Source organism: Hirundo rustica, chromosome 4, assembly GCF_015227805.2.
Source record: "Hirundo rustica isolate bHirRus1 chromosome 4, bHirRus1.pri.v3, whole genome shotgun sequence".
In the NCBI taxonomy this organism is placed as follows: Eukaryota; Metazoa; Chordata; class Aves; order Passeriformes; family Hirundinidae; genus Hirundo; species Hirundo rustica.
This window is the reverse complement of record NC_053453.1, coordinates 70,946,596-70,960,990: the sequence shown is the minus strand read 5'-3', so window position 1 is coordinate 70,960,990 and position 14,395 is coordinate 70,946,596. Positions and strand designations below refer to the sequence as shown.

General features: G+C 39.8%; 1 protein-coding gene across 1 annotated transcript in view; it reads left to right on the top strand.

The window, feature by feature from the left end:
* BCAT1 (branched chain amino acid transaminase 1) overlaps positions 1 to 11,321 on the top strand; it is a 67,157-nt gene extending 55,836 nt beyond the window's left edge. The window contains exons 10-11 of the mRNA XM_040061182.1: positions 127 to 201; positions 4,226 to 11,321. Coding sequence (XP_039917116.1) covers positions 127 to 201; positions 4,226 to 4,267 — 117 coding nt within the window. The 3' untranslated portion in view covers positions 4,268 to 11,321. The remainder of the gene's footprint in view (positions 1 to 126; positions 202 to 4,225) is intronic.
* The last annotated feature ends 3,074 nt before the right edge of the window (positions 11,322 to 14,395 follow it).

The window sequence follows — 14,395 nt, the reverse complement described above, 5'->3', positions numbered from 1 at the left end:
GGTAGCCAACATGATAAAAATTTATTAAATTTTTTGGCACCCATAAGGTATTCACATATATGTAAAGCTGTTATTACATGTTATTCTCTTTCTCTCCCCTTCTCCCTCTCCTTTATTCCATGCCAGCATTTGCACATTCCAACTATGGAGAATGGGCCTGAGTTAACAACCCGTTTCCTGAATAAGCTAAGTGATATCCAGGTAAGGTGTTTCCTCTTCCATAAATACCAATAAAATAACAAAAGGTGAACATTTGAAAGGAGTGGAAAATAATCTTTTTGGAAGTGATGCTGTAGATAGCATTATATAATAATACAGACCCTTTTGTCTACTGTGATTATTCTGTCAATTTTCTTTCCCTGAGAAACTATGATAGGGATGAAGTATAGTTATATTTTTCCTAACTCATCTTGCAAGCTGGGTAAGAGTTGCAAGATATTACTGTTACCAGTGAAATCTAATATTGTTAGGGGTTGTTTTTAAGGGGAAAAGACAGGATTATGAAACAACTGCAATCACAAATGAGTACAGGTTAATCAATAAAGAGAAGGGTGAAGCAACACTCACTGGGCACATCCAGCTGATCACCATTTCCATTTCTCATTATCTTCCCAGTCACACGGTCACTTCTCATTCTTAACAGAATTCTCTCTCTCATTTGTTAAATATCAAAGTCTGTTTGGAATCTGTGCTTTATCTCCAGGATCCAATACCATTTCAGGTGAAGTCAATGAGCAGCAGGTGATGGCCCTTCTTACTTAAGTTGTCTGGGTTTTTTTTTCCTTATTAAGTGTAGTTTATAATGTGGGGGTTTGGGGATAGGAGAAGGTCTTGGCAAGTTACAAAGCCCCTTTATTCAAGATGTGATAGCAGTTGCTTGGCAATATTGCCAGGATTTCTTCAAATTGAGTCTGATGGTTTCCGTTCTGTGTTTTTGGCTCAGAGTGTTCTTAGATTTGCCACTAAAATTTTCATGTTCCTGCCAGTAATCTTGTGATCTGTGTCTTACTCCCTTGAGATAGGGAGCAGCATATGACAAATTTATCCAGCCTTTTTCCCTGGGGCATCCTTCTCTGCCTTCCCTGATCACCGAATGTCAGAATGGGTCAGGCTGGAAGGGCCCACAGTGGTGTCATCTGGCCCCAGCTCCAGCAGGGCCATCCCAGAGCATTGGGCACAGGATCATGTCCAGACAGTTCTGGAATATCTCCAGTGAGGGAGGCTCCACACCCTCTCTGGACAACCTGCTCCAGTGCTCGGTCACTGCGCAGTGAAGAAGTTCTTCCTCATGTTCAGGTGGAATTTCCTGGTCATCAAGTTCCTGCTCACTGCCTTTTGCTTTTTCACCCTGATTTTCCACCACCAACCAAGGCTCAGGAGAAGGCTGAAAAACTGTGGATTGTTACTAGACATTATCTTTCTCAGACCTTCTCACTTTACTTGCCTGTTGGTGTGGACCTTTTCACCTCAGAGCTGTGTACATAGTCTGTGTTCATTAGTTACGTGGCAGGAGTAAATTTGTTACTCCTGGAAAATGCTGGACTATTATGTATATGCTTAATTCTGGGTTCTCTTCCTCCTCTAAAAGAAAATCAGTCGAGTTAGGTAACATAATCATTGAAAACATGATTTTAAAGAGATTGGTGGTTGCTTCCCCATTAAAAGTCAATCAGTGGTTGCTGACTGTGTTTCTGCAACTTTCTGTCTGTGGAGAGATGGACTCATACCCGGAAGGACCCCATGATGTCACACAGAAAACAGTGCTTTGACACAAAAAATGGACTGTATAATAATCTTAGAATGGCAGAGGAGAATCCATGGCCATGATCTTCTGTATTCTTTACCAGGAGAAAAAAAACAGCAGATCTCTTTGCATTAGCACTGGATTATTTTCATATCATTTGGACAATCTAAGGCTGTAATTCCAAAGAATCTTCCAGTTTTGAAGAATAAAATGCAATAGAAATAGCAGTCAAACAGCTTTGGTCTCTGGGTTGTTCCATTGCCGGAACTGGGGTAGTGTATCCATTTCATGTTGAACAATGGGAATTTTTAAAAAGTAGAAATTCTCAGCACCCCCATATCCTGCATATAAACCTGTGACCAAAAGGTGCAGGCTCCCATATCCACTGTCATTATACCAGTTTCCTTGTGGGCAGTGCATAGTTCTTTTATTATTTTCATATTCTCTTCATTATTGTGTTTCCAAGTCTGTTTTCATGCTGCCTATTGTTCTTTTGCACGTCTGTTGTATTCATTGGGATGCTTTAGATGTGAACAGCTGTTCAGTGGAACCAGAGCTGGAGTGACAAATTAGAAACTCATGAGCAGAACTGATTCAATTTCTCATGCCAGTTGAGAGAGACAGTGGTGGCACTGCAATACACATTTCCCTTCCTGTCACTGAGTAGATATCATGATTACTACAGGCTGATAAAGACTTCAAATTTAAGAGATACATTATATAAATTAATGGTGTGCTTGTGAATGAATTAGTAATACTACACCCTTCCATAGCTGCTTAAGTTAGGAGAATTGGGGACGAGGTTCTTTTCTCTGGGGATACACTCACTGAAATACCACTCGTGGGTTTGCATCCATGTTTTGAGAATAAACAAGCTTTTGCTATGCCCTTTAAGACTTAGATTAAGCTGCAACTTGAAAGGGATGGATAGAAAATAAGGTATATTGCTTATGCTACATGTTATTAAATACATTTAAACACTGCAGGCAAGGTAGCAGAGAAGAGACATTTAATCAAACCCCTTTTCTTCGGGCAGTGAAAAACAGCCTGAAGGGACCATATATGTGTTAATTTTTACAAAGAATGACCTGGAGGTGGTGGGCAGTGAAAGAGGGCTCAGATTGACTAGCCTGAGATCACAAAGCCCTTGACAGAGTTAAAAAAGGAAGCCAAATCTGCTTTTATTAGCAGAAAGAAATGATCTTCATTGTGGTATTGTATCTTCATTCCCCTTTTAATTCCGGAAGCAGGTGCAAACTTTAGTCAAATGGCAGCTGAGACTGATCCTTGCAACAATTTCTGTGTCAGAAGATTAGATGATACTACTGCCTAAAGACAGCAAAACCTACTAATGACTGCAACTGCAGAGCAGGAGCAGCAAAATTAATAATGAAAAGAAAAGGTAGATGTGATACTTGTGAAGGTCAGTTAGACGAGTAAAGAGTAAAACTCCTTGCCTGCTGGAGTAAAGAGTAAAACACAAACCCACTAAACACCATTCCTTTGTGGATCTAGAAGCGTGTTTCTTTGGAGCTGTTGTCTTTTCCCTTCTTTAGTGACCTGCCATCTCTTTTCCTGCTGATGCACAACCTGTATTGAAGGAACTTCCTTTTTTCCACTCTGGAGAAATTAAGTGATCTTTTTAGCCTATGTAAAGCCTCTAAAATCAGTCTTCATTTCTTGGTTGAAAATGTTTTCAAGCTCCCCGAATGTAACACTATAAGGGAAAGGACTCCCAGCTCCCATCTGCTGCTGTCTCTCCACCTCTGAATTATTTACCTACTTGAGCCCTGTGTGTGTTCTGGGGTCTCTCTGTAGCATTGTTTACAGGACTGGTGAGAGCTTTAGAACATGCAACCAGTCTAGCAATCCAAAGTGCTGCCTTGGGGCTGTATCCTCCCCTGGAAGGGGATATGGCTGCATGCCATAAGTTGCCTTCATTTCTACTTGGTGATCCCATTCGTTTGTGTGCAGAAAGACAACTTGTTTTATTTTGGATTACAATTCTCCCTAATTGTACTCCGTGGTATTTGTGGTGGTTTTATTTCACATTCCATCAGGATGTTATAATAAAAAGCTACCTTGACAATAAAAGGAAATAAAATGAAGTGTGTTTGTTTATTGGAGCTTGAGCAGGGGCATACTTACGAGTGAATTAGTGAGCAGGCCTTAGGGAGTAACTGCATTAAACTGATGGAAGAGAAGCAGGACTGTTCTGTGTCATCTGTAATGAGTATCAGCATTGTTGCCCCTTCCTAAACCAGCTATTGTGATATGGGTAAAGCAAGCTGCCTTTAGTCTGTGCCCAAATCAAAGGCAAGTAAAGGCATAAGAAATAATGTAAACTACTATCAGAGCAGTGGATATGAACATTTCCGAGGGTAGACCAAAGAAGTTGTCATAAACGTACACTGCTTCTTTTAACTTTTTATTCTTAAAAAACTTCTTTATTCTTAAGCTTCATTTTTTGCTTTGTTTCAGTATGGAAGAGAAGACAGCGATTGGACAGTGCTGGTGTCATGAAGGTGGCAGAGCTCAGACCCTCCAGACAGAGCTGACATCTGAATAATGACAACTTCTGTAGCTGCCAGTGCGTAGCATAGCCTCAGTATCAATCTGCTCCCCAGGATGATTGTTTCCACAATCCGGCAAACGTGAACACAATCATTTTGATTTCTACTGTAATCCTGTTGGTAGAGGCCCGTCTTCTTGGTAGAGGTGCTACATGTTAGCAATAGAACTTTCCTAATGGTTTTCTTAGTGCCTCCTTATATGCAGTCTAAAAACTCGTGAAATGCTCTTCAACTGCTCTTCAGTTTGGTGTGTTTACTGCCGCCATCAGCGGAACGTGTGTCACGTGAGGATGTCGCCCGTTACCTGCCCGCGGCGTTCTGTCGACACAATTCTGCCTTTTGCTCCGCGTTTGGGAAACAAATCGGTTTAGCCACACACTCCATCCTTTCTGCTCTGCTTGTGTGGGAGATTCCTGAGTTTGCATAGCTTGCTAGGTGCCCTCATGCTCTGTCCAACTACTCTGGCCTTTAGCCCAAAATTCTCTTGAGTCAGTCTAGCCTGCAAGATGGTCCCCGTTGGCCTATTGCCCTTCCCTCCACGGGGATTTGCAGGGGCTGCTTGGGCAGTGCAGGCCTCTCTAATAGTTGAGCACATTCTCCTGGACATGATTTAGAAGGCTGTGTCAGGCCCTGCTGAGATAGAAATTCCCCTTTGGCCTCGCAAAGCTGGGCTCTGCACGCGCAGTGTTGCCTTCCAGGTGAGTGTCTAGAAAAGGAGATGAGACAACTTTGGCTGTGAAAATTGAACCATTCTTCACGGCAACAAAATTGAGGAATTTCTTTCATCGTCCACTCACATGATTTAGGTCAGAAAAATGGTTTTCTCACCCCTTTCACATGCTTGCTGTATCTAGCCTCCTTTGACGTGTGTACTGTAGAAGGGCCTTCCTTTTAAGGAACAAGCAGTGCTGTCAAAAGAACAGAAAATACCTAGAGGGAAAGAGGTTTCATTCAAACCCTGATTTCATTCTGGTTAAGTAGAATTCATACAACGCTGCTTTCTCTCATGCAGTCTTGATATTTTGGAAGCAGTACAGAGCATGTAGCCCATAGCTGGGGAAGTAACTTCTGCAAATGTTCCCTAACCATCATTCTGTAATATTTATTAGCTTTCTCCTTCTGCACACAGCTTTGTTGAACAGCTTTAAGATACCTCTTGCCAAAAAGGTTAACCATATTCTCTATCAATGTTCCAAAGTGCTACTTCAGTATAAAACTGGTGGAACTTTATTGACACTTTATTGGAGTCCTGTAAGAAGTAAAAGTGAAACATTTCTTGTTCTAGTGTGCAGTAGAGATGCACCAGTATTAAGGGAAACATTTAGCACTTTAATTTTTTTTTTTTTAGACCAACAGTATCTCTCCCATGCTTAATAAGTCCTTTGTAGTTACTGGCATTTGTTAACATAGCTTAAACAGGCAAAATCTAATTTCTAGTGGACCATCCATGCCTTACACAGCTGTTAAAGAGCAGCCTTATGGCTTCCTGTTCATTTTTGGCCACATTTTGAAGTCCCCTCCTTAGCCATCACTTTATTCTGATCTCTCAGATAATGATTTTTCCTGTCTTTGACTACAGTCCAATCTGATGTTTTAATGAAGAACAGTTGAAGGTTCTCTCTGACATTGTAACTATTGTTAAAAATTGATGGATAATTTTTTCTTTAGTCTACAATTGCAAGCATAAAATGTTGTTTCACTTACAGTAGCCATAGCGTTGTGACCATTTGAATCTGTATCATGTGCTGGTCTTTGTTCAGTATCTCACTATGTACTATAAGCTGCTGGTAGTATTTCCTTTTATTTAATTAGATGGCTGGTGAAACTAACGTGGGGAATATGTCTAGATGCAATATGAGGTAGAGAGTTTTATCCAACAAGACCAGTATGGAAATTAAAGAGTGCCTTTAACCAGAGTGTGGCATGGAGCTCTCTAAAGATTATGTAATGAGCAACCATTTATGGCTTACTGATACTGAACTATCTAATCTTTCCTTCAAGTTCATCTTTGATTTAGCAGCAAATGGAAAAGTGAAAATATCTAACCTCAGGTGCATGGCAAAGTGGTTGTGCAATACCTTAACGTCTCAGCTTTTATAGAGTTGATATATGATATCTTATACCCAAAATCCCCATGAAGGCCTCAGTATACCAGCAGCAGTGTATTCACTAGGCAGAATGAGTAAGGACCAGTTAGAAGAATTATTTTACTGAAATGCAAACCTGGAAGTAGCGTAAAATGTCTCTTAAATTGGTTGCAAGTCATTTAACGTGAAGAAATGGTGGTTTCATTTGTTACGTTTGGCACCGACCAGAGAGACACATCTCTTTTTTTCTGCTGATGGAGACTTCAAAATGAGGAGAATTGGTAGTGGAATGACCCACAGAAAAGAGTGGTCTTTTCTCGAAGGGAAGAATGAAAATGTGTATTGTGCGTATGTTAATTGTTGTCTTTACCATCTTGGTTAAAATTGCCTTGCTCTGTCTGTGTCAACTCAAAGCTGTGCTTGTTTCCAAGTGCAATCCAGGGGAATAGGTTTTAAACTTTGAAACCTAAATAAGAGAGCTGACAGGTCAGTGCAGTACAGGAAATTATTCTGATGTTGCATGCTGCCCTACTCTGAATTCTGGCAGTGCATTTTATCCCATTAACCAAAGGAAAGAAATACCATGTGTAAATAACAATCAGTGTTTGATATTCCATTCTCCTTGTTTTCGCTTGTAAAATTTAGGAGGGAACTGTGGTATTCCCTGAGCTAGTAACAGATTGTAAAAGAACATCTGCACATCTTTTCTCCATGTGCCCTATTTGTTTAATTGCAACAGATTTACATAGAAAGAGCATGGTACATCATAACTAGGCAATTATCCATTCTTCATCACTTCGTTATGGTTCTGGTAATTGATCATTTAAGACATAAGATAGTCTAACATTAGGAAAATTTGAAACTGTTCAAAAAAGATCAACAAATTAATATTGTGTGATATTTGCATAATTGGCTGCAATTATTTAATGTTTAATTGGGTTGATCAAATGAGATTCAGCCTTTCACATGCTTATGTTTTACAAACACTGGTACTTTAAAATTATAATAATGAAATCTAATTTTCATACGTTCTTTCTTCTCCTCTTCATTCTTTTGATTATTATTTTCACTATTGAGCAGGTCCTTAATTTTCAGTTTGGTTAGCATGATTCATGACTAGGAAAAAAGTCCTTCAAATAGCAGAATTTTCATGAAACTGGCATTTCATACAAGCTGTTCTGGAGCCAAGAATTATGGCTTCAGCAACTGGCATTACTTCACCAGATTGTTAACTGCAGTGAGGGCAAATTCACTGAGAATTGACAGGGACAGACCCAGGTGAGGATGCTAATAAAGGTTCCTAGGGTAGATAATCTGTTCAGTCCATATCAGTGCAAAGCAAACGTGATTTTCCTGGGTTGTAGAGGGGAGGACTGATAACACAAAAGCAAGTAGTGAGATTTCTCTGTCCAGCCATTGTTTATACCTGTTGAACTATCACAAGCCAAAAAGCAGTTATCAGCCACTACTCCTCTTTGTATGTAGCCTCTTGTTTGGGTTTGCCTAATTCAGCATCAAGATATCATAGATCCTTTCCTGTATACTTACTATTTATCCTCAGGCATGAAGAAATTTGGGAAAATGAGATACCTAAGAGTCATTTGGAGTGCAAGTTATTTGAAATATCTGTCTTCCAAGAGGTAGACAGAGAAACAGCTGGGACTGATCTCAGAGCTGCTTAATTAGAGGAGGAACCCTCTTGAATTCAATGGCCTCTCCAAAACAATCTGCATAATCCCAGCAGATTTTCATTGCCGTCTTCCTTTCACACAGACTGACACCCCTTTTTCATTTTTTTTCTTCTATTGTTATCTCAGATCTAAAAGTGATTATTTAAGCAAATTTGCATTCTTCTTGCTTCTTCCTAGCAGTAGTGATATTAAACAAAAGGAAAAAAAAAAAAAAAAGTATTTTTTTCATATTCCAGGTGCTGAGGGATCAGAATTGTGCTTTACCAGCAGAACATGTGATCTCGAACAGACTGAATCCCACTGGCTTTGTGACCCTGGAAAAGTTACTGAACTCTTTCTAAGTGCAGAGTCATAGTACTACCACTTACACCACTTCTAACTCTAATCCAAACTTTTGCTTAAAAACTTATTTCATTACAGATCAAATTAAGCTTTCCAGAAAAAGCTTTTTATGCAACAAGAAATATGCCATGTAAAGTCCAGTATTTCAAGGATTATATTAGAATAGACTGATTTGGTTATGCAGAGAAAAATGTTATTTAAATGAGAGATACATTCAAGGTTTGCTGCATAAACATAAAAATGTGTAACAAATGTAGTTCAGAATATAAAAATTAGCATACAGAATGATCTTGACAGGAGAAATGCACCTCAAACTGGGCTGTCCTATTAAAAAAGTGATGCTTGAAGGAATCATAACACTCTCAAAGTAAAGTCATTAGCATGGGACTCTCTTAGAGGTGCACTTGGTCATGTAGCCCTGAGATAGACCTCTTTATCGATCTTGACCAAAAATTTGCTGAACTGCAATGCTTACCAACTGGAAGTATGAAAGACCTGTGTTTTGTCTCTGTCCTCAAGATCTGGAAAATAATTCATGGGTCCTGAATCATTTAAGCTCCAAAACTTCTCAATAAGTTACTTGTATTTTTAGCAGTAAGAGCAAAAGAGAATACTGGCATTGCATGGGAGAAAAATACTGTTGTAGCAGTCCTCCTGTCCATGCATTGCTTTGAGCATGATTCTTATTAGTAAGAATACCAGGATATTTTCTCTGACTGTGCAAAATCTGAGTGCCATTTCTAGTACACTCTATATATCCCCAGCTCCATAAACGAAACTAGCTTGGCCATTACCTTGAGCTAGAGCAGTCAGGTACATTAGGACTTAGCAGATGAGGAGCAAGATGAAATTACAATAGTAAATAGATTTGAAATAATAATAGTCAATAGATTTGGAATTAAGTTTTAGAATTAGGAGCTCGGATAAACAGAAGTCTCATTAATCACACTAGCAAGATTAACTACACCCAAATATACAAAAATAAAATGAATGCTAATTATATTCACCAGTAGTAACAGCATGGTTCTCTCTGAACGTGAATTTGCTTATCTTAAAGCTTAATTTATCGTGTCTGATTTTTACCACAATCCTGCATTTTCTTGCCATACTTAAAAAAGTCTCTTAAATTCATATTCATGGGAAGATCTTGAGGAAAATTTAAGACCTTGATTTAAAATTTTAAAGCCTTTAAAATACGTGCTGGGTAAAGTTAAGGAAACAGGGAAGACAACTTTGTGGAAGTATTTGACTTGTGTTCCAAATGGTTTACCAACAGTGGCCATTTTTGGTTTTTACCAAAGAGGTATGCAGGGAATAGTTGATGAAATAAGCTTACTGCTTGTTTTTCTAAGCAAGAGTAGGGTAAATTTCTAAGAGCTGGTTCTCTTAACACTAACTCTTTATAGTTCTTGATTCTGTCAGGCTTAGAGCAGTTGTTTCAGGGGGAGATGAAGGAGCTCAGAAGCTTATCTCAGGCAGTACTGTCTTGCAGAAACAGCTTTTCTGTCATTTTATGATCAAAGTGTATGAACATGGAATCTTTTAAACTTTGCACCTTTTTATAAAATTTTTGGTTTTCATTTTAGAGTTCTGATCAGGTGTTGCTGAACTATTGTCTTACACTATCATACTGCAGTAGCTTTTAGGAAGAAGGCAAACATTCTTCACGTAATCACCTTGTTTCTGTATGCCAAATCCCCCGCTCACTGTGGTTTGGTCACCACTAGAATCGTGATCACTTCGGGTGAAATAACTGCACCCTACTTGTACTAAAACCAAGAACTTAATGCTGGCAGCTAATGCCAGAGCAGTAAGTGAAAAGTCTGCTGTGTCCAGAACAGGCATGCCAGGAGCAAGGGTGAAAAAAGCCATCAGGTCAGTGAGGGCAGGAGGGCAGCAGCACATCATCACTGTCCTCCTTCAGTCCAGCTGAGACTACCCAGGTACACCCGAAGTCTAGCAGGATCAGAGACTGATGTTGAGATTTAATGCTTTTCCTCAGTTGTTTAAATACCTGCATCTGTGCCTAAATTTTGAACTTGGGCCCCTGTGTCTTAACTGAAACCTGCAACCTACTTTTATATGTTATAAAGTTATATGTTACACACTGTAGAACAGTGGACTATTTGGTCAAACAGGTAATGCTCCATACCATCTAACAGGTCAGTGATGTATAATTTCTCTTCCCATAATTTGTATTAAGCCCAGTGGTTGACTAGAAGGAGACAAACAAATCATTAACACTGTTTCATAGTCGAGGATGTTCACAGAGATTGGATTTATTCCCTTCATCTCCCTGGGGGGAAGGCTTGGACTCACCTTGGCCACTGAGTGACAAAGTGTAAAAGGTTCTTTGCTCTAATAGAGACAAGAATTTTATCTGGAGCTATTTGCAAACAGTTTCTGTTGGAAAGCCAGAAGTCCCAATCAACTTGACCTCTGAGGCATTTAGAAGGGTGCAGTAGTAGTTACTGAAACTGCAGCTCATAAGCAGTGGGAAATTAGCAACGTAGAGAGGGAGAAGTAAACACCTCTGAAGGGTCTCTGTTTTCTCAAATGTTGAAAGTTAACTGGGTATTTTACAAGAATCTGAAGCGTATAAAAGCAGTAAAGCACAGATGTGTGAAAAAGTACTGGATAAACTAAAGGAAACTCTACCTCATTCTTCTCTAAAGGTTTTGTAGAAGCACAATTAAGCGCTCCTAATGGCATTGTTACGTACCGACCATCTGGCATGAAAGAAAGCACTATATTTGTATGTCTATAAATCCTGTAAGAAGTGTATTTTGCTGGCAGTAGAAACAGTCTATACTATTTGCAGTTTTCCTCATCAAATCTGTAATTATGCAATGTTTCTGTCTCCAATAAAGGAATTTAATTGGCACCTGTTTGTGGCATGTTATGAAATCATCGGTGTTGAGTACAGCTAACTAAGTGTAATTATCCCATAGATGGGAGCTGCTATGGAATAAATTCTTGAAGGCTGGATTAAAATTAAAAAAAAAAAAAACAACCAAACCCTCCTGAATGAAGTGTGGCATGTAAGAACAGCAAGGCAAGGCACAAGTGGCAGACATGCACCTACCCTGCCAAGCCTGGAGGCTGAGCCAGTTATCTCACTTACAGTAAAATGCTGGACAAATTAAGCAGCAAAAGTGCCTACCTGCTAACCATGTAGTCATGAAACAGTGTTTAATATGCCAGGACTGTGTAGCAGTGATTGAATACAGCTCCTATTCTAAGGGTTTGGGGGTGATGAAGTCAAGGGAGAGAATGCCAGAAAACAGCTTTTTACTTGGAGCACTTAATTCACAGAGGGCATTTTTTGAACAGTCATTACTCCAAAGTACGTCAGCCAGTGGGAAGCCTTTTGAAGATGGAAAGTACTGAAAGTGAGTGTCATTAAAATCTTGACATTTGCCATGTGTGGTGGCTGTACTTAAAAAAAATCTTTACGTATTCCCCTTTTCCAGTGCAGGGAACACTGTGATTAAAGGTACTACTGATCTGTGCTGTGGCAAAGTAAACATCAGGGTACATTTTCCACCTGGTTTGGTTCTCAGTGACTTCACAGAAGGCTGGCATGGATACAGGACACTTTAGAGAAGCTGTAGATAGGTAAGTATTAAGAATTACTAATTACTGCTAGGAGAATGAATCTAACATGTTGGAATCTGACTTTTTTCCTGTGTCTTGGCCTCTCCTCTTTCATCCTAAGGGAACTTTTCTTAACTCTAGCTTGCGCTCCAGCTTTCAAAACTCACTTAACCCAAGTAGTAGTAAGTTGAGGACTTGATCATACAAGGTTCTGAATGGGCTTCAGAGACCAACCTTTTACCCAAATTTTAAAAGGCTTTTTGTTTTTCCTCGCATTTGAAACATCTCAGTAGCTGGCACCAGCTCTGTCCAATAAGGCACTTGCAGTATCACCACCAGCACTGTGTTGTTGGGGCTGGAGAGTACCAATTCTGAGGATTTGATCCAGTATACAAGCACATGTAAAGTGGATGTGACCAAAAAAAAACCCACTAAACCCACAGTTTTAAAATAATACTGTGAGAGAGCAAAGCAGAAGGCAAATAACCTGCACTGTGTTCATATAAGGAGGGCATGAAAACAGATTTGGGGATTCCAGTACAGGCAGTCAGAATTAGAAATGCCAGTTTTAAGAGCATATCAGTAAAAGTGTTGACTTGAAGCTTTTCTTCTCTCTTTGATTTTGCTCAGTGTTTTCATACTCTGGCATCACAGTGGTGATTTTTTAACAGCTGCTGATGAACTACCCTGTTGGGCAAGAAGAGCAAAATTTTCTGTAGTAGTACCTTTGTTATTCTGGATGCTTCTCCAGTGACAAACTTGTAAAAGATTATAAAGAATGTGGAAGGTGCGTCTACTACTCTCTCTCAAGAGAATGATTTTTTAATGCCCAGTAAGAGAATGTTTGTCATGCTTCACCTGCAGGCGATACTATATTGTGTCTGTACAAATTAGGGATTTAAAATTCTGAGCATTCAAGGAAATTGTTTTTCTGAAATTATTTCAGAATAACCTCTGTTTATTAACACTTCCCATTTTGCACATGACACAATCATAAGATTCAACTTTGGTTTATTCATGCTCTTAGTGGTATTTGGACAATTATCCTTAACTTTGATGGTGGTGTAATAACACTCTTTTTTTAGAGTGATGTAAAGAAAACTCAAAGAAAGGATCCTAACCAAACTGAGTATTTGTGAGATAAATAGATAAGTACCTAACCCTGAAGGAGAAACAACAAAATACTTCAAATGGGTGAGCTCTAACCACAGACTATAAAGTGCACCCACACTTTAAATTTCAACACTATGTAAGTAATGTAATATATCAAGTTGTCTTCTTATTGAGTTAGCAGTTACTTCTGTAAGTAAGGCATGTGCATATTCACAGCCTACAAGACATAGCCTTTCAAAGGAAAAGGTGATTAAGTCAGCACTGATTTTCTGTGTGGGATTCTGTAAATGCTCAGGAGCAGAGCAGCCATCCTCAGTACACCCCAAGTACTCAGGGAACTTCAGGGTGTGCCAAAGGCAGATGTATGCAAAGCCCTGCTCTAGATGGGGCCTGTGCAGGTGAGGCTGTGGCATGATGTGGAATTGTGTGCCTTGCAGGATGGTTGTGTGTGAGGGAGTTGATTTTATATCTGTCCTTTATAGATGTGCAAATTAAATATGTGCTGGGAGGCTGTCACTACCAGAAACACCGTCCCCTGTAAAACAGCCCGGGCAGTTCTGATGCTCATTTTGACAGGGATGAAATTCACCTACTGTAACCACACCACGGTCTGAAAACAGACTGTGACTCAGCTGCCTTTTAGGTGACATTTACAAAGTGCATCACCAAGCAGAGCCACTGGAAACACCAGTTTCATCAGAGACTAAACTGGTATTAGCTCAGAACCCAACTAGGGGTGACTTTCATGCCCTGAGTGTGATGAAGGGAATGGCTCCACTCCTTTGCAGCTGCCCTATCCCTGACCTCCCCTCTGTGGCACTGCTGGCATAACACCAGCTGCAGGGTGACCAGATCCCTGCTTGGCCACAGGAAGGCAAAAGCACTTGCCCAGGTGCCACACGTAGGAGGGGCAGGGCTGCTCTCTCACCCACAGCAGCATTTGTAAGGATCTGAAGCCAGTTCGGAAATCAGCCCCTATCAAACATCAGGATCTGAGTATCTCCCAGGTGCTAGACAATTTTATTATGGCTCTTAAACCTTAATGCACCAGATCTTGCTTAAGTAATTGCTGAATTCTGAGTTAATTTTTTACCCTTCCTTTAGCTCGTACAAACCTTGCGCCTGAGTGTAACCTGTAATATTTGCTTTACTGTGAAGTCCCAGGTTGGATAAGAAGGGACCTTCAGAAGATTTTGTATATTTGTCATGAGGGCATGTCTGAAAACTGACTGCAGCAGACAGTGGAAA